Below are 27,469 nucleotides of genomic sequence, written 5' to 3'. Positions count from 1 at the left end.
TAAATCCTGTTGTGTTTTTAGTGTGATTAATCATTTACGGTATTCAAGCTGATGTTGGTAATCTCGAGCATTTAAGAAATTCTTTTAAGTCCATGGTAATGGAGACGTTGCCATCTCCTCAAGCACACCACATCATTTAGCAGTTTTCTCTGGATCTAGACAGACGTTCGACAGGCTTAAAGTTACATTTGCCAAGAAACAATGACACAGTCGATTCAATTTCTCTTTTATGTTCATTCTAGTTAAATCAGTATCCACTTTAAAATATGTATGCAGTAAACATGTCCATGATGTAGTTTGTGTCACTGGATGTGTTCTGTCCAGAATTTGTATTTCTTTTCTTTTGTGAACAAGAAAAAACAAGATCTGCACAGACCAGCCAAGACAAGGCTGACCGAAACTTAGTGAAACAATCAATCCAATTTTTCTTTTATGTTCATTCTACTTTTCTTGTTAAATCAGTGTCCACATCAGAATATATTCATATGCAGTAAACATGTCGATGGTGTATTTAGTATCACTGTTAGTGTATGTATTCTGTCCAGAACTTGTATTACTTTTCTTCAAATTGAAAACAAGAAAAATGAGGTCATGCTGTCTTCTTACCAAGCATGGCCGAAGTTCTGGAAAGTGGGAATTGGTAACATGGTGTTTTCAGATTCCAGAATGAGCCTCAACAAAATAAACCGTTAATGATCCTGAAAAAACTGCTTAATACAGGAGACTTGCAACCACTGGTATGACTGTGAAGATCTGTTTTCCTACTATGTTTCAGCCAAATTTGGTATTGGCAGACAAAAGTATTTCCAGAGAAATGGCAATATCAAAGTTTACCACAGATACACAGACACAAAGACAACCAAACACTGAGTTGTAACATAGGCTCACTTTGTTCAGAAAAGAGTTTCAGATAGTTGTTGAGGGACAGTTTTAGTCTGCAGCTGGAAAGAGGTGGGGAACAGGCTGTGCACAGGGGTGGTGTGGAACATGCCTAAGCTGAGACAGAGCCCTTGGTGGTATACAGGGTCCAACACTTTCAGGTAAGAGGGTCTGGCCGAGCTGTAGAGTACACACCCATAATCCAGTTTGGACCTGACCAGGGCTCTGTTGAGGTGCAAAAGTGTTGTTTTTTTTTATCAGCGCCCCAGTCCGTGTGTGCCACAACTCGGATGATGTTCAGAGCTTTTCGGCTTGAGGTTTTCAGCTGTAAATAATATGGTTGAGGAAAATTAGCTTCTAGTCAAAAATGACCCCCAGAAATCTGGCGTTATTAACTGCCAGGATGATGGATTTTCCCAGACAGATTTCTGGGTCTAGAAAGAATTCCTTAAGGCTGGTGGGGTAGGTGACTCTGCAAGGGAGGAATACAGAGAGCAGCACTGAAAACCTCTCAGTGCACTGAGGATAGAGGGCTGACATTAAATCCCTTTGTGAGGGTATGTCTGCCCCCCTTAACCCTCTGTCTCCTGATAGAAAAATCCAAAGGGAACTCCTAAATCCTGTGTGAAGGGAAGTAACTCTGCACTGAACTCACACATACCAAATCCAAAATCCTGTGTGAAGGGAAGTAACTTCGCTGAACTCGCACATACCAAACAAAAAAAAACCCATATAAAATAAGGATTTATCTATTTTGCTGCAGAAGACAGCTGATGATATGCAGAAAATGCCATAGTTTTACATACAAGCAAATTGGGAACATTTTAATTGTCAAGAATGAAAAACAAATCCAACATGTTCCTGAAAGTCTCAAGCTGTGTGTGCATTGAAGAATAAGAAAACTGAGTGATCTGTGTGTGTGTGTGTGTGTGTGTGTGTGTGCGCTTGATTTGTTTGGGGTTGTTTTTTTTTAAATATGCTGCTACGAACTAAGATACCACAGCATAACAGTTGCCCATGATTTAAGACATATCTAATCAATCACTGAGCCATTTTTGTCCCAAAAAATCATCAACTCTAAAAATTCATAGCTTAGAAACTTCTCAACCAATCCACTTGCTTCAAACTTCAAAATAGCAGCAGTGGAAGGAAGTAAAATACATACTTCTGCTCTCTGTGCAATATGGGACTGCTAAATGAAATGAAATGAAATTATGGTGCTTAGAGCCTCGCCGACCACTAAGGCCATCTCAAGGCTATCGCCGCGTTAATAACTACTACAAGGATAAAAAAATCAACCAATTAAAACGAGTCACCACTTCAAACTTTCCACTCCAAAGTTTAAAAAAAACTTCCATAGTTTAAAACCTTCAAATCTGGTTAAAAATGTTCACTTGTTTTAAGAAGTCCATCAGCGCCCACGGAGGGACATCACGAAACAAAGTCTTCAAAGAAACCGCCGTGTAATGTCTGCGTCTAACGTCATGCAGATCCCAACAGTCAAGGAGCACGTGTTTCACAGTGAGAGGCTCATCACAGGGAATGCATCAAGGGGCCTCTTCCCCCTTCAACAAGTAAGAATGAGTAAAAAAAGTGTGCCCCGTACGCAGTCTGCACAGCACAGACTCCTCCTTTCTGTTCTTCACCCCCGAAGGGAGGGTCTCTTTTAGGTCTGGACGGATCTGGAAGAGCTTGTTGTCCGTCTGGGTGTTCCACTCCTCTTGCCAAAGATCCTTAACGTAAGTGTTCACCTTCCGCTTCATGTCTGTATATGGTACAAAGGATCTGGATAGTTCTTTCTTTGCAGCGTTCCTGGCCAGCAGGTCCGCCCTTTCGTTACCACGAATGCCAACATGTCCGGGAACCCAGGCCAACACAACCTCGTATCCTTTCTTCGTTGCGAGAGTAAAAGCTTCATAAAATTCCAGCAGTTTGGGATGAGTGATATTCCTGCAGGCGATCGCCTCCAGGGCTGACAAGGAGTCGGAGAAGATCATGAATCTCTTTTCTTTCGAAGAGAGAACCATTTTTACCGCCAGAACCAGTGCGGTCAGTTCCGCAGTGTACACCGAGCTGTCAGACAGGATGTGCTCCGTTGAGGGCCGGTCAGGAAAGGCGGGACAGAACGCAGATGCAGCGACTCCGTCCTCTGACTTGGAACCGTCAGTGAAGATGCTTTGAAAAGTGGGGAATTTGTGGCACAGTTCCGAAAAGTAGGTTCTGTAGGCCAGAGAACTGGTGGTGTCTTTACGGTACGAGGCCAGATCGAATTGGACCTCAGGTGTTGTAAAGGTCCACGGAGGGCTGTCAGGGAACTTAGAGAAATCCGAGATGCCACCAACATCCAGTGCGGCTGAATGCGGAGTCCGAGAGGAGGTATGCAGTTTGGGTTGTCTGTAAATTTCTTACCGAAAGGGCTGTTGAATACAGCATCGTAAGCAGGGTTTGTAGGTTCAGAAAACAATTTCAAATAATAGTTTAGGGTCAGCATCAGTCTGCGGTTGGAGAGAGGCGGTTCCCCCACCTCTGCGTACAGGCTGTGCACAGGGGTGGTGCGGAAAGCACCTAAGCTGAGACGGAGCCCTTGGTGGTGTACAGGGTCCAACAGTTTCAGGTAGGATGGTCTGGCCGAGCCGTATACTACACTTCCATAATCCAGTTTGGACCGGACCAGGGCTCTGTAGAGGTGCAAGAGAGTTCTCTTATCAGCACCCCAGTTCGTGTGTGCCACAACTCGGATGATGTTCAGGGCTTTTTGGCAAGATACTTTCAACTGTTTAATATGGCTGAGGAAGTTCAGCTTCTGATCAAAGACGACCCCTAAAAATCTGGCTTCCTTGACCGCTGGGATGGTGGATTTTCCCAGACGGATTTCAGGGTCCGGATAGAACTGGCGAAAATTATGAAAATGGATGCATTCAGTTTTGGAGGACGAAAATGTGAAGCCATTCTCCTCTGCCCAACACTGGATTTTGTTGACGCAGAGCTGAAGCCGTCGCTGGATGCTGGCATACGTGCTGCCAGTTGCATATAAGGCAAAATCGTCCACGAACAGCGAGCTGTCCGATCCCTTCTGAACGGATTGAACGATGTCATTAATTTTGATGCTGAAGAGAGCCAGCGACAGAATGCTCCCTTGTGGGACACCCAGCTCCTGCTCGTGAATGTCGGACAGGGTGGTGCCGACTCTCACCTGGAATTGTCTGTCTTGTAAAAAAATTGTGGATGAACTGGGGCAGGTGTCCTTGGAAGCCGAGCTTGTGCAAGTCCGAGAGGATTCCAAATTTCCAGGTGGTATCGTAAGCTTTCTCCAAGTCAAAAAATATGGCCACCACATGCTGTTTGTTTACAAAGGCATTTCTTACAGTGGTTTCCAGATGAACCAGATGGTCAACGGTAGAGTGATGCTTGCGGAAACCGCACTGTTCTTTCGCCAGAAGGCCGTCGGTCTCTAGTTTCCACATCAGTCTACCGTTGACCATCTTCTCCATCAGTTTGCAGATGCAGCTGGTCAGTGCTATTGGGCGGTAGTTGGAGGGGTTCGAGGGGTCTTTTCCTGGCTTCGGCAGCGGGATTATGAGGGCTTTCCGCCAGGAGGGTGGAAAAAAGCCTGTGATCCAGATGCGGTTATAAACTTTGAGCAGGGTGTCCAGACAGGTTTCGGGAAGATGCTTTAAGAGTTTATAATGGACCTCGTCCATTCCTGGACAGGAATCCGTACAGGTCTGAAGGGCAGATTTAAGTTCATTGTGAAAGGAAGGTTGTAATTCTCTGTGTTGTCGGAAGAGAAGTTACAGGGTGTTTTTTCTGACAGGTTTTTGGTTTTAAGAAACCGAGCAGATTTGTTAGCAGATCTCGAGTTCTGTTCAATTGTGGAGGCAAGTAAATTGGCAACTGCTTTCTTCTCTGTGACCAGAGCGTCTGAAAGTTTATGATGATGAAAGGTTGGGCATACATTTTTGCCCTTAATTCTTTTTAAAACCCTCCACACTTTCTTCTTGGGTGTGTTGGAGGTTAAGGAAGAGCAAAAATCTCTCCATGACTTTCTCTGGCTCTTTTTAAAAACATACCTGGCTTTCGCCCTCAGCTGTTGATGGGTTCGAACGCTATCGGTCTCCGGTCTCCGAAAGACACGTCGCTGCGCTCTCTTCCGAGACTTACAGGCCTCCCGACATTCCGCATTGAACCAGGGCGTTCTTGGCACCTGAGGCTTGGAGGTAGACGATGGGACTGCTGCTTTGGCCCAATCTAAAACGATCCGAGTCAGAGTGTCAGCAGGGTCCTTGCTTTTTAATACTGTTTCTTCCTGCAGCTCCGCTCTTATCTTCCTGGTAAAAAATCCCCAGTCTGCTTTGTCACAGTTCAGGCGGTCAGGCAGAGAGTCACCTTCTCCATCTGTGGGGCGGAGGACGACAGGAAAGTGGTCACTCCCGTGCAGATCGTCGTGCACTTTCCACTCGTAGTCCAGGACCAACGATGGATCGCAGACCGACAGATCTAAACATGAGAGCTTTCCAGAGGGCAGATGAAGGTAAGTGGGAGACTTGTCGTTAAGACAGCACAAGTCCATATCGGAAAGAAGGTTTTCCAAGAGAAGACCTCGGGCTGATGTCATCTCACTTCCCCAGAGCGGGGAGTGTCCATTGAAGTCGCCCAACAGTAAAAACGGATGTGGGAGCTGGTCGACCAGGTTCATGAGGTCCTGCCTCAGAATGCGGACGGCAGGAGGAAGGTACAGAGAGCAGACAGTGACGGTTTTCTCAAGTGTGACTCTGACTGCCACTGCCTGTAAAGGGGTGCTTAAAGGAACTGTACTGTATAAAAGGGACTTGCGAATAAAAAGAGCGACACCTCCCGTCAATCCCTCTTGCTTCGGTTGAGCGGGTTTAAAAACGGAGTTAAAACCAGAGAGAGATAAAACCTTGCCATCTCTTTGCAGAGTCTCCTGCAGCGCCAGCACTGAAGGTTTCAAAGCACGACAAAGCAGCTGGAGTTCCTGGAAATTGGCGTAGAACCCCCGGATGTTCCAGTGGATCACTGCCATTAAGAAGGTTAAAAAAAATAAAGCAGCAGCCTAATCCATCGCTACCCCCTGCTCCCCTGTTTGCAGTGGCTCAAGGTCGGCCAAGACCGCTATCTGTTTTTAGAGCTTAAAATTTGGTCCGATTCCGACCAAGCCGGAATATCCACCACCTCGGCTCTTCCCGACCCCGCCGAGGCCACAACCCTCCCCTCCTTGAGTTTTGGAGGTACGGGGGGGTTTCTGGGCACTCCCACCAGCCCGAGGGGCAGGCAGACTTGAGGCGGGACGAGGGGGACCGGGGGGTGGAGGGGGACGGGAAGCGGACACCGTGCCTCCGCCCGAGGCTTTCCGCTCCCGCCCAGCAGCCCCTGAGGACCGCCATACAGGATGGGAAGGGGTGGACACAGCGCCTCCACCCAAGGCCAACGGTTCTACCAATGTGGGTAAGTCGTCTGTCTGCGTCCCTGTGGACGTCGTCTGGATCGCAACGTCCACCTTCCTGGTTCTGACGACAGAAGCGTAAGACGCCTTAGGCAATGCAGCCTCCACTTGTTTACGGGCCTCAAAGAACGATATTTTCTTCTCCGTCTTCACCTTCTGGATTTCTTTTTCTTTTTTCCAGGTGGGGCAGTCTTTAGATGAGGACGGGTGGCCGCCTCCGCAGTTCATACAACGGGCCGGACTGACGCATTCGCCCTGGTGCGCAGCCTTTGAACAGGTGCCACACGCCTCTTCCTCCTTGCAGCGGTCCCGCACGTGTCTGAATTTCTGGCACTTGAAACACCGTAGAGGGGATGGCACGTACAGACTTACGTTCACCTGCAGGTATTTGACTCATATGTCCTTGGGGACGTTCGGGCAGCAGAAGGTGAGGAAAAATGTGTTGGTCGGGACTCTGTCAGACCCCTTCCTTACTGTCACCCTTTAAACGTTGTCACTCCCTAAGAGGACAGCTCGCTCTTAATCTCTGCTTCAGATACTCCTCTCAACTCCGGGCATCTGATGACCCCCTTCGAACAGTTCAGTCTTTTGTGAGGGGAAACCTTCACCACCCTATCCACAAAAGTGGTCGTTTTAACCAGAAGCTGTGTCTGCCTCTTTGACGCTGTCTCTACCAGAAATGCTCTGCTCCTCAGCCTCTTGACAGATTTCAGTGAGCCTGCTAGACACTGGAAGCCCTTCTGGATAGCGAAAGGGCTGAGAGCCGACAAGGGCTTGTCGTCATCAGTGCCCTCCATCACAAGCCACAACGGCCAATGTCCAGAGGTCTCACCGACCTCCGAATCGGAGTCCAAATAATCAGTTCCTGGTCTCCTCCTTTTCCCAAGTTTAGGGGGTGTATTTGGTTGGACGCCATGGTTTTTATAACTGTAAATTCATCCCTCCCTTACCCACCCACCATGGGGTCCAACTTAGGGGCCAGGGTCAAGGGAACACCAGCTTGACCCCTTCCAGGTTTTGGGAGGGATATACGACTAACAGTTTAGCTCCAACGCATTCCCCCCCGATCATGCCCAGCTCCCGGGGACAGAGAACTGAGCACTACAGGGGTTATCCTCGTTAGCCTCCAAACTGCCAGTCTTGACCCAGCCCCATGAAGGGGAAGCCGATTGACACACACGGGCCAATATGTGCCGCCTGTCTTAGGAGAGGTCCGAGCCAAGGGATGTGTTGAGAGCAGCATGCTCTCTCAATCCCCAGGATCTCTTTCCCCTCCATCACAGGTCGTGCCGCACGGCAAACACGGCGGGCCTGAAGGAGGCCGCAGAGAAAAAAGACTGTGGAAAAGAAGGCTTGATGGGGAGCTGAAGACAGAAAAGAGGCAGTAAAAAGAAGAATAGAGAATAGCGAAAGGGACAGTGGGTCACTTTTTGTTTGGGCCTCACTCATGACCTGTCCGGCATGGGAAGCCCTATCAGAGGCATCAGTACAAAAAAACAAACAAAAAAACACACCACTTATTCAGCCTGAACAGCCACAATGGCTATGTAGACTGTCAATTAAGACCTGGGACTAGAGCAGTAAACCCCCAGAAGCACTGATGCCCCCGCCGACATAGCTCACTCAATCACTGGCCATTAAGCCTCCCGATCACAACAAGGTAGTGACCCCCCGGGAGGGGGTCAAGGGAACACCAGCTTGACCCCATCCAGGTTTCAGGAGGCTGACATGGATTACAGGATCTTTAATGTGCGTATTTGATCTTCTGCTTGCGTATACACACAAAGGGGGTTCAGGCACAAGCAGGCCTGCACATATGCTGACCTGGGAGATCGGAAAAATCTCCACCCTTTACCCACCAGGCGCCATTACCGAGATTCCAACCTGGGACCCTCAGACTGAAAGTCCAATGCTTTAACCACTCGACTATTGCAACTGTTGTTTAGCATGTTAATATGGCTGCCAGAACAGAAGAGACGGCTAAAATTTTGTTTGATTTTCTGCACAATGTTGACAAAAGCAAGTACAAAAATGTGATAGAAAACGAAAGTAATGTTGTTGATCAACTGAACTGATTCTGGTTATCCTGGTGATGATTACATGCCACAAGGTACATCAACATGAAAGGGGCAGGGGCATGTTAGAAGTGGGTATAGAAAACTCAATATTTTAGCTTGAAACCTTATTTTAGGGTTTTCGTTTACTATGAAACCCTCCAGATGAAAGCTTCAAGCTGAAATATTGTTTACAGCAAGCTTCTGTATTGTACTATTATGTATAGTGTTTGTGGGTGTTTGGGTGGGGGGGTGTGTGTGGGGGTGTGGATGTTTGTGTCGTGTTTATGTTTAAAACAAGTTCAATTGTGGCAGGTCCACTTCCTTTGCGTTAGCTGTACTTGACTATGTGTGTATACATATGCATGTGTACATAACTACATGCATGTATATGAATGTGTATTGTGTGTGTGTGTGTTTATGTAAGTTTGTGCCTGCCTATGTGTGCATATGTGTTAGGGTAGCTGTTAGATACACATGTTAAAATGTATGTATGCATTGTGTGTGTGTGTGTGTGTGTGTGTGTGTGTGTGTGTGTGTGTGTGTGTGTGTGTGTGTGTGTAGTCACATTTTGGTGTGTGTATGTAACATTGATGTAATGTTTTATGTTAACAAAAGCGTTTTTGTAAAGCACCGAGAGCAGCGTGCTATATAAGTATCCATTATTATTATTATTATCATGATAGTGGAGGAAACAACATAACTGCACTTGGTTGCTGAGTCCAATACATTTGCATATATTCTAGCACTTTTTCCACTCATAAAATAAAATGGAATTTTCCTCTTCTTTTTTTTCAAAACATTTTGGGGTTTGTTTTTTCTCTCAAAATCTTAGTTATCTTCCCCTGACTGGGACTTATCATATCCTGTCAACACTGAACCTATGATATCATATTCTCTGTTTTCCTTCAAGAAAACATACTTTTACCTACTTTTGATCGTATCAATTAAAAAAAAAATTTTTTTTAAATTCAGGTTGGAGATAATTTTGCAAAAATCACAAACAATTCCAGAAGTGAAAGGGTTAACTCCATAATACAAGGTTCAGCACTGCCAATGCAATGGGCAACACTGAAGTCAATGGGAATTACCCTGTCTTGCCTTTTCTTTTTTTTCTTTTTTTTTTTAACTGATTGAGTGTTCATATTTAATGTGTGGGTGAGCGGGTGTGACTGTGGATTTTGACTGGTGCCTTATCAGAACAAAGCAGAAAAAGACAATAATGCTGTGCTAATATTTCATTCATGTGGATTCATGAATTGAGTTCTGTGACCAAAACAGCCTTGTTTTGAATATGTTCTGATGCTGAGTATTTGGAACTCCAAACGAGTGTAAATAATGAATGAATGAGAGCCTCTACAAACTACAAGTGAGTTTTCTTCAACTCTGCAGGGTGCATGGTCTGTCCTGCCCTCTGACTTCAGTTTTCATGTTTTGTGCCCTATACTGTGGTACCATGATAGATGTACTAAAAATGGACTGAGTTAAATACAGTTTCACTTTCACAGTTTGCCATAAAATAAATGTTAACAGTGTGAAAGTTATGAATAGTGTGTGAAACTTCCTTCACATTTGTTGTGCCCCCTTCCCAATCCTCCCTCTTTATTCTCTTCATTTCTGCTTCCACAAAAATGCGAGCAACACATATCAGAGGCCAGTGAGAATGATCATTGTGTTCACTTCTTGGTCCAGAAACCTAGACAATTATAACTAAAGGATACACCTGCCTCTGTATATGTGCAGCAATATAGATTTGATTAGACTGTGCAGCATTAGAGTGATTCTCTGAAGATAGTCTGGAACCCCCAAGAATTATGACAGACCCCCAATATTTTTAACATACCTGAAGCCCTAAGACTAGTAAGAGCCTCTACAAGCATCTGCATGGGATAATTAAGGCCTGAAATAATATAAACAGAGATTATCATACAAAATAATATAAAGAACTGCTTTATTTGAAGTAGTGTTAAACATAATCAACCAAAATAACTTTCTAATGTTATCAAAGAAAAAAATCACAGTCACTATAAAAATATTGGGCAACTCACCAATGAAAAGTTTAGCATCCACTTTGGGGTAGCTTTCAATCAAACTCTTGATAACCAGGATAGCTGGGTCATTTTCTGTTTCCACACTGAAGAGCAGTTCATACTGAGGACAGACAACATTTCAAATTTGTTACATGGCACATGTTTTACATGTCAAATACAATACCAAATTGTTCTCGAGATTGTTCTTGTAAAATCTGTTTCCACAGAATAATTTTATCTTCAACAATATCATGTCTATCACTTAAACCTCAAATCATTATAACTAAATTCACTGTGAAGAGAATTTAATCAAATTCATGTATACCTGCCTGAGCTGCACTTAAACCTCTTCACTGCCCCATGAAATATAAACATTGCCACCACCCCCACCACAAATTTGCTACTTGCCCCATGATATACATTCATCAGCATCATTTCAGGCTTTTTCACACTGCTATCTTAAAGTTGATATGTTCCAATAGCCACCTACGTTTACTGTGCATGATTGCGAGTTGAGGACTGAGTGTGTTTCATATGCATGTCTGTGTGGATTGTAAAACACTTTGTGTAAGATAAGATAAGAATAACTTTATTATCTCCAACTGGAGAAATTTGGTCAGGTGCATTATCACAACATAGACAAGTAAACAACATGGGGACCATAACTATAAAAGCCAACAACAGCCCCTACAAATATTACGAAGATACAAATGTAAAAAATATCACATACATTGTTTCATACATACATCCACACACTGCAGGTAATAACTAGTATTCTTAATGTAAAAACAGAAAGAATTAAGAAACATTATTTGAATATAATTATAAACATAGCCTACTATACTGCACATTGATTATAATAGACAGATAAGAATAAAGATGAATTGCGGAAAACCACAACCAGATAATCAGCAGAAAATTTTGGTTCCAGGGGGGGACCTCTACTTTGCCAACCCCGGGCCAAGCCACCCCAGTCTCCCCATGGGAAGGGATTCGGGGCGCATGGCCACCTGCTGGGGGAGGCCCGCATGTGTCAGGCGGTTCCAGGCAGTCAGCCCACTCGTCTTCGGGTGGGACTAACACCCAAGTCGGACCTGACCTCCCTCCATCTTGGCCAGGTGGAGGTCAAGGCGCCAGTGACTCTTGGGGTTGGGGTCACAGGATGGCTGGTGCCCACGGGTGGTTACCCCCATTCTACCCATACTGGGGCGCACCTATGGTGCACGCTGGGTTGCCGGGAGGACCAGGGGCCAACCCCTTGTCTGCTCCCCACCAGACCCAACCCAGCACATCTCACAGGGTGACACACACAGCCCCGACAAGTGGGATCGACTTCTTGTCGGTCAGGTCGAGCTCCCCAACCAATATTGCCACTCAGTCCATAAATCGGGCCTCTGTCAACCCACAGGTGACCTCCACAGTCACAACGGCCTCCTTGTCAGGACCGACGGCTGCCGAGGGGCCCCGCTCGGCCCGGGGGAGCCTGCAGTTCCCACTTACCAGCCCTTGGTCCTACAGGGAGACGAGTGGGTGTTTGTCCCCTCACAGCACTCGTGGGTCCCTCTTGCATCCAGGGACGCCCTCTCTGAGAAGGTGTGGCACCCACCATCCCAAGCATGGTTGGACCTACGATCCACACGCTCCCCACCTGCTTCAGGCGTCAAGGACACAACAGCTGTGGCCATGGTCCCTGCTCGGGATCGTCCCAGCTCATCCCACTGGGCTGACCACAGCTCACAGGACGCCCCAGTGGGTACATCCACTTGGGATGGCATCCAGCAGGGGATGGACTACGAACAAGAGTGGGAGCCCCTGTCTTCGGATGTGGACGAACAAGCGGATGAGCACTCTTCACCCCCATCCCAGGGGGACAGATTGAGCCCATGCCTCCCTAGGGACCAGCCTGAACCAAACTCGGACTTTGCCGAGCTCGAACTGACCCTCCCCAATTGGGTCACGCATGCCGAATCAGTCCCTCAGGCTATTTTGTTACCCTTGACCCTCCTTAGGCCATGTGACTCTAAGAATCAGTCCCTCAGGCTACTTTTGTTACCCTTGACCCTCCTTAGGCCATGTGACTCTAACTCCAGAACCACAAGGCGACTCAGAGTGCCAGAAATGGCGAAGGAATGGCTTAATAAGCCAGCCCGCACTGTCAGGGGTGCTGCTTCCATCCCTCCTCCAGGCAGGGAGTCCCTCTCTGCCCCGGGTGCTTTTTCCCCAGGCAAGTTCCTTAAAGATTCCTCCAAGGGAGGGGTGTGGTCCTGGTACACACAGGACCACCCTGCCTACAGGGAAGCAGAGCCCTCCGCGCAGGACAGGATGTTGGTCTCACAGCGCACCCCCTTCCCCACTTCAGCTACTCTATCCTTCAAAACATTAGCAGAGTGGGACAGCCGCTGCCTCCTTGAGGTTTCCACGGCTTATACCTTCTTCGACGCGTTCCTCCACAGGGCCAATGATCTGTGGGAACAGTGTCCGGTTAATCAGGACACGGGGTCTCCTTCCTCGGTCCTGCCGGGCCTCTTCACCGACCAGAGGTTAAACACTTTTGGCAATAGGGTATCATCTGGTCTCACGGCAGCTCCAGACACAGCTACCAGCCTTCACTTCAATACTGTGCTAGCGCGGCGTGATGCTGTTCTCCGCCTCTCTAACATTCAAGTAGAGGAGAGGGCTGCCCTGCAGTCCATCCCAGCACAGCAGCACTCCCTCTTCGGCCAGTATGCACCCCATTTTGTCAGCCACAGGGCAGAGACAAACAGGGAGGTGGCCTCATGTTTAGCCCACACCTCCCAGGGGCGCCAGGGTTCTATGCCATTGAAGAGACCGGCCACCAGGGCCCCTTCATATACCACGCCACCTAAGTCAAAGTGGCGTGCGCAGAATCAGCGGCAGAGGAATAAACCACCTCATGTCTGTCCAAGCCGACCGGCCATTCTCAAGGCCAGAAGGCAGCACCCCCAATGACTGGGCCCCGATTCAGCACCGCCAGTCGTTCAGCCCCTCCAAGTAGGAAACCTGTCCAGGCATGCACATCAGTGGCGTGCTCTGAGACTCAACGACTGGATTGTATCGGTGCTAGAGTCGGGGTACATGCTGCCTTGGGCGGAGGACCGCCCCCCTCTAAGATCCACTCCTCCTCCTCATGTGCCCAGCTCGACGGAGCAGGAGAGCGTCTTAGAGAAAGAGATATCACACCTACTCCTCATAGGGGCGATATCTCAACTCTCGGACCCGGGCCCTGGTTTTTATGGCCGGTTGTTCGTGATTCCAAAGGTCTTGGGAGGGTGGAGACCAGTCTTGGACTTGTCCCCCCCTCAACAAATTCCTCCCCAAAATCAAATTCAAGATGGACACACAGGCACAGATTCGGGAGACCATTCAACAGGGCGATTGGGCTACCTCTATCGATCTGAAAGATGCTTATTTTCATATCCTCATCCATCCAGCATTCCGTCGGTACCTGAGGTTCATGTGGAGGGACAAGGTGTTCCAGTTCTCGGCCCTCCATTTGGTCTGTCCCTTGCCCTTTTCCTGTTTACCAAGGTGGTGCGGGAATTGGTGTCCATCGTCCGGTCGGAATCCATTCGTCTCTGTGTGTACCTGGACGACTGGCTTATCCTGGCCCAGTCGCAGGCCCTGTGCCAGTCATATGGCCAGACTTCTAGACCTTTGCTCCCAACTGGGCTTCCTCACGAACCAGGAGAAATGTGATCTGTCCCCAAGTCAGTCCTTCGACTTCTTAGGGATGAGATTCGACATGCGGTCCATGATAGTCTCTCCGACGCCAGATCGCTGGGACCGTCTGGCAGGCCTCCTCAGCCACTTGCGCCGTTCCTCCCAAGCAACAGCGCGGACACTTTCTTACCTCCTGGGCATGATGGAGTCCATGGCACCTCTCATTCCCCTGGGCAGGGTTCTCAAGCGCCCTCTTCAGAGGGCACTGAGGTTACAGTGGTCCCAGAGCACTCAGCCATGGGAAACCCAGATATGTCTGGGCGAGTGGTTCCTAGTCTGGCCTTAGGGCGACACCAGGCTGACGGACTCCACACAGATGGACATCCATTGCCTTTCCCTGATAAGAGGCTCTGTCATGGTGACCGAATATCTTCCCTCACCACATAGAACACCCTTCTATGGATACTAACAAAACCCTGTCTCACGTGCACCTCGGGGATCAGCTGCATAGCACAAGACATAAATTCAGATACCCAAAACCCCAAAAGAGGCGTGGCAAAAGAGGTGGGAAAAGATTGTGCTTAGGTAGCAGAATGACAAAAGCAGAGCGGCTGTCAAGAAATTCTTTAGAATCGGCAGTTGGAATTGTTCCTGCATGAGAATGAGAATCTCAACAATTGAGAAATTGGCATATCATTTTGACATTTTATGTCTCCAAGAGACCAGGACAAGTGCAGACAGACCAATACATTTTGAGAATTTCACAGTCTTTCAAAGGAATGAAGGAAGAGGAGTAGCAATCATACTGAACAAAAACCAAAAAAAACAAAGTTTCCACCATAAATCTAGAGAAATGGTGTAGCAACTTATGTGAACTAGTGGGGGTGCATCTTGAAAAACCTGACGGAATTCACAAAAGCATCATGCTCATCAATGCCTATGTTCACCCAGGAACCTGCACAACAAAAGAGGATTGGGCCTTTTTAGAGGAAATAGAGAACGAATTTGGAGACTCAGTCATTATCTGTGGAGACCTTAATGCAAGATCGAAGTTATGGGACCAGCTGAACACCAACCCACAAGGACTCGCACTTGAAGGAATGATAGGGGAAATTCTTCTTAGCCCATTAACAACCACATCCCCAACTCGCCTTGGAACAAGACAAGGGGACAGTGACAGTGTGATTGACACTGCTCTAACATCTCCAAAATTCAGAGCAGAAATGAATGCAGAGACGCTTCCACACCAAGGCAGTGACCACCTCCCGGTAGTTTTCAGTCTACAGAAACTGTCAGATAAACCCTGTATGAAACCACGTGATCCATTTCAGTATGAAACCAAAGAGACAACAGTCATCGAAAAATTAAGACGCAGAAGAAACAAAAGAACGGCACCGAACCGGATGCAAACTATTCAGCCCCCTGGTGGAATACTGAAACAGAGAGAGCCTGGATAGAAAAACATGTGGATGTCAAACTGTGGCAAAAAGAAAGAACAAAACCATCTCCAGATGAAGATACTGAAACAAAAATGAAAGAAAAAACTGAACAGTTTGAAGTCATTGCTCAAGAGGCCAAAAATGAGAAGTGGAAACAGTTTTGCGAGGCACTCAGTTATGACACAACATTGACAGAGTTCTGGCAATTTTATTGTCGCATGGAAGGGAAAACATGCACAGCAACAACCCCAGACATGTTAGACACTGACGGAACCAAGCTTAAGACAAACGAAGAAAAAGGATCCGCCCTGCTCAAACGTTTCATACAACAGAGCGATCAAAGAAACTTAGATGAGAAAAAGAATATGTTGAGGAGTTAAACCAAACCCTTATGCAGACTGGACCCGATGATGACTTGACAATAGATTATCTAAACAAAGCAATAGCTAAATGCAAGAAAGAATTGGCTCCTGGCCCAGACAAAGTTCACTACTCGGACATCAAGGAGCTATCGGAAGAAGACAGAAGCAAACTTTTCAATCTATATCAAAACAGTTTCCACAATGGACATGTGCCGGAGGACTGGACACACAGCTTCTTAAAACCCATACCAAAACCAGGAAAGGATCATCGTCAGGTAAGCGGCTACCGGATCCTAACCATGCAAAACATTGCTGAAAAGCTCATGGAACGCATGATAGCCAGGAAACTTGCAAGGGATCTTGAACACAGGCACAATCTCCCTTCAAATCAAGGTGGTTACAGAACAGGCAAGTCCACATGGGAAAATGCAGCTGCTTTTGCATATGAGGTGTATGAAGGATTTCAAAGAAAAGAAGAAACACTAGCAGTAGCTATCGACCTTGAAGATGCCTACAATGAAGTCCAGTTTGCGCACCTCATGGAGCTGCTACTAAGGTATGGAGTAAGTTTGACACTGACAAGATGGATAGCAGCAGCGCTTCAGGAAAGAACCGTTATCCTACGCCTCGGAGATTGGATGTCTGCACCTTCTAAACTATCCATGGGACTGCCACAAGGGTCTCCACTCTCTCCTGTCCTCTACAATGTCTACACGAATGGCCTTGCAGACAATGGAATAGCTCGGGTGCTTACTCTTGTGGATGACGGCCTGGTCTTCAAAACTTCGAAAGATGCTCAGGAAAGAACTAAAGCCGTTCAGAAACAACAATATTGCTCAATGGTGTAAAGACACAGGATCTTCCATTTATCTAGCGAAAGCCCAAACATTGCTGTGCACCCTCAACAACAGAACCGTGAGCAAATCACCACCACCTGTGTCATTCGACGGGATTCAGATCGAGAAAACTGAATGCCTATGCTACCTAGGAATACACTTCGACAGGATGCTGACCTTCAGGGCCTTTCAGTCTTAAAAGCAATGGCAACCAAAGGTATTGAACAACGCCACCTCTTCCTGCTATACCAATCACTCGTCCTCAGTGTGATCGACTACGGACTTGGGCTAACAACACCGTCTCAAAGCAACCTCCTAAAATTAGAAAGAGTTCAAAATGAAGCTATGAGGCTGATCCTTGGAACAACAAAAGACACGCCCACAGAAACCATGCAATACCTGCTTGACCTTCCTTCAGTGCAGGCCAGAAACAAGTTAGAACAGGTTAAGACCTACTTCAAAGCATTAGAAAACCCTCAAAACCCACTGCATGACGCAGTCAAAGAACCAAAAGGCAGCCGTCTAGGACGAGGAAGATCATGGATGGGGCAAGCAGAAGACACAATCCAGCTAGTATGCCAACTACAAGACCTGAAAGAAACAAAAGAATGGGAGAAAAACCCCGAAAACCTCAACCATCTATTCAAAAACACAGCCATTTCACCCACTCTTGGAAGACATTGTCGGGAATGGCCAGAGGGCAAAACTGATGTGGAAGTGAAGCTACTCATAGAAGAAAACAGTAAAGAAGAGGACATCATATACACAGATGGCTCAGTCACCAAAGACCAATCCGGTTGGGGATTCACTGCGAAACAAAATGGAAAAACAATTAGGGAAGAGAATGCTGCCTACAAAGTCACTATCTCCAGCCTAACGATGGAAGCTGAAGCTGTGACACATGCCCTCCAGGGGCTATCGTCCATCCATACGCACGGAAACCAACATGCCATGATTCTAACTGACTCAATGAACCTCATACAGAAAATTGAAAACGGAATGGGAAGCCCAGAGTGGCATAAGGCAATGCGCAACTTTCAGATTAAAAAACTCACATGGTCATACTGCCCGGGACATGCAGGTGTTAAGGGAAATGAGCGAGCTGACAGACTTGCTGGTAATGCAACACCAATGAGCGGTCTACATCTAGGAAAATCGGAAATCCTCAGAAAAGTCAAAGAATATCAAAAAGAACAGGTACAAGGCCATCACACTATCGATCACTTCAAAGAAATAAAAAGCAGAGAGAGGGAGCGGCTGTAAGTCTAACAGGAAAGGTAGAGCCCGATGCTTTGCAAATCAAACAAATATCGGCATCATTTCCAAACCAACATTGCGCAAATTTCTTCAAAAGGGAACAGAGTCTCTGTGGGCTTTTCCAAATACAATAGACTGAGCAACACACTAGACGCCACGTTCTTGGCATCAGAGATCTTTTCCCATCCCTCTTGCGGCCAATCAGTGGCAGCCTCTGTGCGTGTGTGTATGTTTGTGTGGGTCTGTGTGTTTGAGTACGTTTGTGCATGCGCAAGGGTGTTAAGTGTATACAAGTGTCAGGAGAGTTCTGAGCACGTGCGTGTGTGTGTGTGTGTGTGGGGGGGGGGGGGGGGGTGAGGGGGAGGTGAGGATGCGGTGGGCAGGGGGGGTAGAGGTTGAGGTATGTGAGTGTATGCATGCCTACACTGTGGGAGCAACAGGATATTGGAACATGCGGGTGTGTATATATATCTTTGTATATATGTGTGTGGGGTTCGGGGTGGGGGATATGGGCATATGTGTGTGTGTTTGTACAAGTAAGCGTTAATCTGTGTGTGTGTGTGTGTGTGTGGTGGAAGCTGCGATACGTAGCCTAGAAATGAGTGTGTGGAGGAGGGGGGTAGAGAAGGTGCAGGGTAATGTGTCTGTGGTGTGTGTGTGTGTGTGTGTGTGTGTGTGTTGGGGCTCATGTACATTTATGTGTATTTGACTGTGCTTTCATATCTGTGAAACTGCATGTTTGGTGCATATCTGTTATGCATGTGTGGGTGTATGTGTGAATGTGTGTCTTCATGTTTTACATTTATTTGCTTATTTATCATCATTGTCTTATTTATTGACTCACTTGTGTAAACAAAGTGAGTCTATGTTTTAACCTGGTGTTCGGTTGTCTGTGTGTGTGTGTGTGTGTGTATGTGTGTGTGTCTGTGTGTGTGTCTGTGTGTGTGTGTGTCTGTGTGTCCGTGGTAAACTTTAACACTGACATTTTCTCTGCAAATACTTTGTCAGTTGACACCAAATTAGGCATAAAAATAGGAAAAATTCAGTTCTTTCCAGTCATCTTGTTTAAAACAATATTGCACCTCTGGGATGGGCACAAAAATTTTTTTTAAAAAGCAGCCAAATTATATGCAAACTGCATTTACTGTTATATTTATATTTTTTGTATTCTCTAAACTTGGCACTTTGATATGATATTCTGACACAACTACAAGAGCAGTCATTATTATCATTTTTTGTTCAAACAGGAACTTCTCTTGATAAGCATGGAAGTTTTATTTATTTTGCAAACGTTTTGGTGCAGATAGTATAAAAGGGAAATTACTCTGTAATTAATGCTAGGGGACTTAATTTGCTTTAAACTGGTCTTTCTCATCTTAAACATTACATTTTGAAATCATACCCAATACATAAAAAGCTTGTGTGTTTTACTCTCAGTGTACAGGGTTTTCACTATGTTCATTCACCCAAGTGGTCTTTTTCGGAAAATACTAAAATCAATACGACAAGTGGACTTTACAGATCTATTGGCTGAGCCCTGAAGGTCATGGGCAAAAATCAATTGCGTACACATATTTATACACATTCAAAGCGCGTGCTCATATTCTTCGAATGACGCCATTTTGTTTCAAGTTGTTGACCTGCCCGTTCAATCCTATATTCAATCGACAATACACGATAACATGTGATGGAAAGTTGGAGAAGGAGACCGTTAAATATTTATTCAGAGAAAGATTTTTGAACGCCTCATCACTTACTGGATTATGCCCCAAACTGCCATAAAAATATCCACAGAATCAGTTGGAATTCACAGTTAAAAATTGTAAACCATGCGAGTTAATACCCTTGAACTGATCACGATGAAACGAAAAAAATTTCCAGTCTTGACTTTTCTCAAAATGAAGTCCTTTTCACTTCTTACGTCGTTTAGAAGTACTTGTACTTGGCTCTACATGTTATTAGTTTAACAAAATAGTCAATTTTCATATCAACTTTAAAACTATAAAACTAGAATGAACATAAAAGAGAAATTGAATTGACCGTGTCAGACTACATTCCTGGCAGGTGTAACTAAACTTGTACATCTATCTAGATCTAGAGAAAACGGCTAAATGTTGCAGTGTGATTGCGGCGATAGCCACGTCTCCTTTACCGCGGACTTAAAAAGAATTTAATTGCCCTTAAAGATTTTTTGAATGCCCAAGATACACCAGAATAATATGATTTAAACAGTGTTCTCACTGCGAATACCACAACTGATTTATCGCCTTTAAAAAAAGTATGTTCAAATATTAAATTTTAGAACGTCAGTTAAGGAGATAGTGTAATGGGTAAGACAGTTTCTTACCCGAACACGTGGGGTTCGAATCTGGTTAGGACTTTTTTTTTCTTTTTTCTTTTTTAAACCCGAAGCTTTATAATAACAAATACAGAACACATTTTAATGATAAGATTTTTTTTTGATTTTTTTTTTTAAGTGTATCACAAGTGAGTCTTGAAGGCCTTGCCTCTCTTGTTTATTTGTTTTATTATTATTATTATTACGACCTTTTCTTATATTATAATTATTATTTATTTATTTATTTACTTATTTATGTACGCTTATCTATTATTTATTCACTTTTTTTCCCCCCAAGGCCTGACTAAGCGCGTTGGGCTACGCTGCTGGTCAGGCATCTGCTTGGCAGATGTGGTGTAGCGTAGATGGATTTGTCCGAACGCAGTGACGCCTCCTTGAGCTACTGAAACTGAAACGGTTCCTCGAGGTGACATCAGAGTGGTTAACCACCCCTCTTCGGACACAGGGGGTGCCCACAGCCCCACCTACTCTTCAGGTGGCACTCTTCACAGATGCCTCCTCCCTGGGCTGGAGAGCCCACATGGACTCACTCCATGCAGCAGGGACTTGGTCCCTGGAGGAGTGCCTATGCCACATCAATGTTCTGGAACTGGAGGCAGTTCGCAGGGCTCTCCTGCACTTCATGGGGGAGGCCACTGGTAAGACCATCCGCTTGTTCACGGACAATACGACAGTCGCATGTTACGTGAACAAAGGGGTGAGGGGGGGCGCGGGGGGGGGGGGAGCGCACTCGGCAGACCTCTCCCTGCGGACAGAGGCTCTCCTCCATTGGTGCCACAGCACAGGCATTGCACTTTCAGCGAGACACATAGCAGGAAAAGCCAACATCTTGGCAGATGCTCTCAGCAGGTCCAAGAGAGTCATCCACACAGAGTGGACCCTGGACAAGGACACCCTTCAGGGGGTGTGGGAACGGTGGTTTCGGCCGATGGTGGACCTTTTTGCCACAAAGTTCAGCAAGAAACTTCCCACTTATGTCTCTTCAGTCGCCGACCCAGAAGCGTGGGCAGTGGATGCTCTCTCTCTAGACTGGAGCAGTCTGATTGCCTACACATTTCCTCTCTTTCCAATTCTGTCCAAGGTGATACGGAAAGCCAGATTGGAACGCCCGCAGCTGATCTTCATTGCGCCGAAATGGCCAGCCCAGCCCTGGTTTCCGGACCTTCAGTCCGTGACACATGTTCCACACCTGGAACTCGAAACCAAACCTCATCTGCTGAGGCAGCCTCGTTCGGGCATTCCTCATTCCAATCCTCAACTGCTCCACCTGCACGCGTGGCTGCTGTGCAGTCGAACTGTCAGCATCATCATTGAAGTCTTCGACCCCTCGGTCGGCCTGTGTCGGCTGAGCTGACCCAGGGGGTGCCTCCTCTGACCTCCTCTCCATAGTCACCAAAGGAAGGAGGGAGGGAACGGAGACTTTGTTAGTTGTATGACTTTCACTGGAAGAAATGGTTGCGGTGGTGTACAGCTCAGGACGTTCCCCCTACTAACCCTACGAGCATGCAGCTGGCCAACTTTCTGGCTCACTGCTCCTCGGTTCTCAACCTGTCTGCTAGTTCTGTGCGAGGGTACAGGTCTGCCGTCCGTACCACAATCAAACAGCTAGGTGGTCCCGCTTTTGAAGCGGACTTCCTGCTCAGAGAGGTGGCTAGGGGCACCTCTCTGAAGGAAGCTAGAAACCCCAGAAGAGTGCCCCTCTGGGACTTGTTCCTGGTGCTGGATTTCATTCAAAAACAGCCCTTCGAGCCATTGGGGACTATTCCTTTTGACTTACTCACCCTCAAGACCACTTTCCTTCTGTTGCTGGCCACAGGCCGTCGTAGAAGCGAGATTCATGGTCTTAGTGGAATGCCACAAGATCTGGCCTTTCACAGAGATGGTTCCATCACTCTTCATTTCCTTCCAGAGTTTCTGGCTAAGAACCAAGACCCCAAGGTCCCTTCCCCATCTGTGAGGGTCAGACCTTTGTCTGATATTCTTGCCCAAGATGATGAGGATAGGCATCTCTACCCTGTTCGGTGTCTCAAATACTATTGGGATAGGTCTCACCATAGGTGTTCTTCTCAGAGGCATCTTCTCATCTCCCTCAATGAGAATTACAAGAAAGACATCGCTGCAGGCACCATTTCTCGCTGGTTTTCCCAAGTCATTCGTAGAGCTTACTCTCATGCTCACAGGGATATCAGCTGTCTTCATCCCAGAGCACACGAAGTGCGGGCCATAGCTACTTCAGCTGCTTTCCAGCACTCAGTGCCACTGCAGCATGTCTTGGAGGCAGCCTTCTGGCGGTCTGAGAATCCCTTCTTCAACTTCTACCTCAGGGATTTCCGTATGACCAGGGCTGACGGTTCCAAGGGGATTTCCTTTGTCGCGGCTAACACTGCCGTCTCGGTTACAAGGGCTCCCCATACAAACCAGTGGGTGTTGCCCTCCTCCATTTGCTTTAAATTCTGCATCAGTTTGACATGGTACAGTATATCACACCAACAGGAGGAGTTTGTATTATACTCCATGTTTGGTGATACATATACTTACCATGTCAAACTCTAATGCCCGCCCGTCCATCCCCACGTCTCCGCCCGTCCATCCCCACGTCTCTGCCGTGGTTCTCATGGGGCATTTTTTTCGATGGCCATGGAATGATTCTGCGCTTATAGCTTTTAGAGGCGTTTGATTGGCTAAAAGCGGACCGGGCAAGACAGCTCATCTTTTCACTGTTAGCCGCGCGAAATTTGGCCAAGCAGAGCAAACTGATAGGCCTCGTTTGCATCAGTTTGACATGGTAAGTATATGTATCACCAAACATGGAGTATAATGCAAACTCCTCCTTTTGCCATCCAAGATGTTGCAAAAGCTTTAAAAGTCACTGACAATGATGAACTGAGTGCAAGGTGTGGCTAAAACTTCGCATGGTTCACTTGACTGAATGTTAGAATGATGATTTGCAGAGAGGAGGGAGGGTGGGAGTAGCTGAAGAGCTAGACGTAGCCAGCTAAGGAGAGAAGGCGGAGCAGGAGGTCAAGTATAGCTCTGTGGTTGACCTAGAGTTAACCTCTAATACAAAAGCCATCCACTTATTCAGGCAGCTGCTGGGAAGGATGGAGAGAGTGATGAAGGGGGGTGAACAGTTTCTGCCAGTCATGGATTGCACTCACAGAATGGTTTTAGAAACGCACACTTGCCCTGATCAAACAGCTATCATCTGCAAATGAAATTATGAACAGTGCTCACACACCCCTCCCCCTTGCACTGTGTGCCATTACAACTGGGTCACTGTTAACCTCTTTGATACTGTCTGAAAGTGAGCATGAAGTGAGTGGACATAGCACAGGCTGGAACTGCAATTGAAGGACATTCACATTGTTTACAATCATTGTGTTAAATGATCCAACTATCAGAATTTTATTTTCCTTTCAGAAAATTGAAAAGTATGGGTTACTACCTTGCAGAAATTTACAAGCTAGAATTTTTTCATAATTATTACCCTCTGCATGTGCAACCCAAGAGTTGCCTGGCAAATAAAAATTATGTAAAAATAATGCTTGAAATGAAATGAAATTATGGTGCTTAGAGCCTCGCCGACCACTAAGGCCATCTCAAGGCTATCGCCACGTTAATACCTACTACAAGGGTAAAAAAACAAACAATAAAAACAAGTCACCACTTTAAGCTTTCCACTCAAAGTTAAAAAAACCTTCCATAGTTTAAAACCTTCAAATCTGATTAAAAATGTTCACTTCTTTCAAGAAGTCCATCAGCGCCCACGGAGGATGCTTGGCACTTTAGAGGTTAAATATAAAATACACATTTGTGTGCTTGTGTGTGCATATGCACGTGTGATATACTGTAAGCAAGTATAGGCGTGGGTGTGTAGGTGTTTCGATCCACTTTTTTTTTTTTTTTGTTGTTGCTGATTTTCTTTTTGTGTGTGTGTGTGTGTGAATGAACCAGACACAGTCTATTCTCTGTCCTTCCTCCCCAATCTATTTGAAATATACAGCAAAGCACATTTACTTCTTTTTTTTCTACTGTGATAATATTTCAATAATAAACTATAAAGCTCTCTGCAAATACACAATGTACAATGATATACTTTATCAGAACAGGATATATATGTCACCTGTTATAAGTGCAGTCTTGTGACCAAGCTGCTGGGTGGCAGCGAAAATTCAGATTTTTATTCTCTTGTTTAACAAAATAGGTGTTGGTTTTCAACTTTGCAATATATATATATACTGCCTGGGGACACAAAACACACACATACATAAGTATACCAATACAGTTCCTCTCACACACCATGACAATCATTATTAATGTGTAATATATCAGGAAGCTCTGAAGATCATCTAGTGGCAATGAGAAGTATGTGGGGAAATAGGTTTGAGCTTTAAACTACAATGTGTTTGACCAAGTGTCTGACAACAATATGCTTGGATATCAAATACAAAATGACTGATTATGGTGCTTCTCTTGTCTCTGTTATTGTTTTTGTGAAGGCAGATCAATTTCTTGAAAAGTTAATGGGATGGTATACCAATCAGAATTACACTTTAACAATATGAGACAGTCAAACTAGCCTCAACAGTTGCTTTTGGAATGATAAAGCTTTCAAAAATATGGTGAAAAGTCAAACCAAGTCTGAAATCATATTGCTATTACTGGAGGAGGAATAACAGTGTTCATGAAATATGTCAGGGAAACAGGCTCCAGTGCAAACATCACAAATGATATCAATTGATTACCAATACTTTTACTGGGAATAACATTTTACATAAGAAAAATTCTATGAAAATGTCTACAAAATAAATGTTTGAAGATGCATGCTGCTTTTGTGTTATAGGTGCAAAAACATGACCACTTCTTTTTTAATCCCAAGTAGCCTCACCTTAGGATAATTTAGCTTGAAGAAGGTCTCTATGTTGCTTTTTAGGTGTGGGTCAACACCTGTCAAGGGTTTGATGATGGAGACTCCAGGCAATTCCTCATCAGGTTGCGGTTCTACTTTTTTGTAAAGATGACGGACTCTGTGAAGCACATTACATAATGAACTGATTATGATTCTTATCAAAATATCCAAATCCAAACTTCAAACAAACAATGGTTACTAAACCTATAAAATAATCAACTGTATTTCAATTTGCTTATTTGCAAAGAAAGAATCACCACCATTACAAATTAATCCAACCCATTGAAAAGCAAACTATATTACCCTTTAATGATGAATGGAGTTCAATTGGTTGCACTCAAATTCACAAAACAAATGTTACAGGGTAGGTATGCCTAAATGCAAACAGTCCAGCGAAGCAACCAGCTCAGCATGTCTATTGTACTTATATCAGGTTGTATATCGTCAAATGTAGAGCTCTCCTCTGTTTTTTAAGGCTTTCTCCAACTGGCTGCACCAGGAAAAGATTGTCTACTCCTTCAACGTGTTTTCAACAATTGAAATACCAGGGGTGGCTGAGGGTAAATATGAACAGTCAAGTACAATTGCGAACAATGGGGTTGGGTACATGTGGACAACTGAAACAGAAGCAGGTCTTGAACTCATTGGACATAATTAACATATTGCTGTAACATCACACCAGACAGTTGTATTGTTGGATCACATGTATGCACACACACATTCAAACACACAAACCCCACACTCACACAAACACACCCTTTGAGAGTGCTCAGTAACTGTGCAGCATCGTTAGCAAATAGACTCACGTCAAAATATCACATGGTCAAACTGCAAGGGACATTATTTTGGAGATTATGTCAAAACTGACATTTTGATCTCTCACCAACATGCTTCCTTAAATTCTCCCAGCACTGGTAATGCGCATTCAACATGTCCAATCAAATCAGCTATCTTAAACTGTGTCAATGTTCAATTATATTTGCTTTCCTTAATTTTGTGATTTTGTGAGAACGTTCAACTTGGTCGGCAGCGGTGTGCGATGAGAAGAAAGAACGCGGATATAACTGGAAATAGTTGATGTTTGACTGGTTCTTGGAATTGGATATTCATTAATGTATCTTAACGAGGTCGAAGCAGACGTTAAAATGTGAAATGTGTGTGGTGAGATCGCTTTGATGTGGGACGGTACACGAACCGTTCGCAAATAGTTGTTCGCGGCATACCTACCCCATACTTCATGCCTACTTTGCAATATTCATGAAAAATACTGTGTATATAGCTTCAGAAACTAACAGAACATTATCTTTCATAATATATCTGATATATGTTACATTATCTGAAGAATGTGGACATGTGAGGAATCTCGAGCCAGTCGAGGGCGTGACCCTCCCCCTTCGACATCTGAAGCCGGCACGACGCCTACAACCAGCAGACGTACAATCAAAACATTTTTCAGTTCCATGTTTCCGACAATCCCGTGATAATAACACAAATTTCACCATATACTGATACATAAAACTTTATCATGTAAAATAATTTTGCATTCAAACTTAAATGTTTATATTGCCAATCAAACGGCTGGAAATGCCTATTACTGTATCAGAACAGGATTCGGTCTTCCGCCATCATGATCATGACTCATTCAGTCATTGAGATGGGCGCATCTTCCGTTTCAATCCCAAAAACTAACCAACAAAATAAATAACCTTACTTACCCAAATGACAGTGCCAGTACATGAATAAACCAGTCAAACAAAGATCCCAAAAATATACCAACAGCTATAACTGTAGCAACTACGTCCACAAAAGACATATCGACATGATGCTGCGTGTATGCGTTCGAGAACGCCGACTGTCACTTAAAAATAGCCTTCGTTGTGAGAAGGCAAGGCCAATGTCGCAAAGAGTGGGGGCAAGCTCACAGGCTGTGCGCTCATTGGCTTATTATCAAAACGAGGCTTGACAAATGAAAGGGGAATCAACAAGCTTTGTGTATGAACGTATTCAGTAAAATAACACACACACACACACACACACGCACACACACATGGCAAGTTAGTCAACTTAGTGTGTGATCGACTGTTATGTGAGCACCACATATACCAAATAAAAAAGATTTTGAAAAATTAACGACATATTCGGCATTAAAAACAATTCATCTTCCACTGATCTGCAGAACAAAGAAATAATTTGCTGTTC

The 27,469-nt window shown here is 45.3% G+C and overlaps 2 protein-coding genes across 2 annotated transcripts in view; both read right to left on the bottom strand.

Moving 5' to 3' along the window:
- The window catches only part of LOC143288465 (ceramide glucosyltransferase-like), a 90,897-nt gene extending 63,751 nt beyond the window's left edge, over positions 1-27,146 (bottom strand). Inside the window, exons 1-3 of the mRNA XM_076596986.1 lie at positions 26,986-27,146; positions 25,250-25,388; positions 10,446-10,548 (exon numbers count right to left, since the gene is read on the bottom strand). Of these exons, the coding sequence (XP_076453101.1) occupies positions 10,446-10,548; positions 25,250-25,388; positions 26,986-27,083 (340 nt within the window). The 5' untranslated portion in view covers positions 27,084-27,146. The remainder of the gene's footprint in view (positions 1-10,445; positions 10,549-25,249; positions 25,389-26,985) is intronic.
- On the bottom strand, positions 6,023-7,373 carry LOC143288228 (uncharacterized). The gene has a single exon (XM_076596577.1). The coding sequence runs from the start codon at positions 6,569-6,571 to the stop codon at positions 6,023-6,025; it is 549 nt and encodes a 182-aa protein (XP_076452692.1). The 5' UTR covers positions 6,572-7,373.
- Positions 27,147-27,469: the final 323 nt, after the last annotated feature.

The sequence above is a fragment of the Babylonia areolata genome, chromosome 12, assembly GCF_041734735.1.
Source record: "Babylonia areolata isolate BAREFJ2019XMU chromosome 12, ASM4173473v1, whole genome shotgun sequence".
Classification (NCBI taxonomy): Eukaryota; Metazoa; Mollusca; class Gastropoda; order Neogastropoda; family Buccinidae; genus Babylonia; species Babylonia areolata.
This window is presented reverse-complemented; position numbering and strand designations above follow the sequence as displayed.

What these genes read in the sequence shown, in the direction of transcription:
- LOC143288228 (XM_076596577.1), bottom strand. Translation starts at nt 6,571, where the DNA reads ATGAACTGCGGAGGCGGCCACCCGTCCTCATCTAAAGACTGCCCCACC.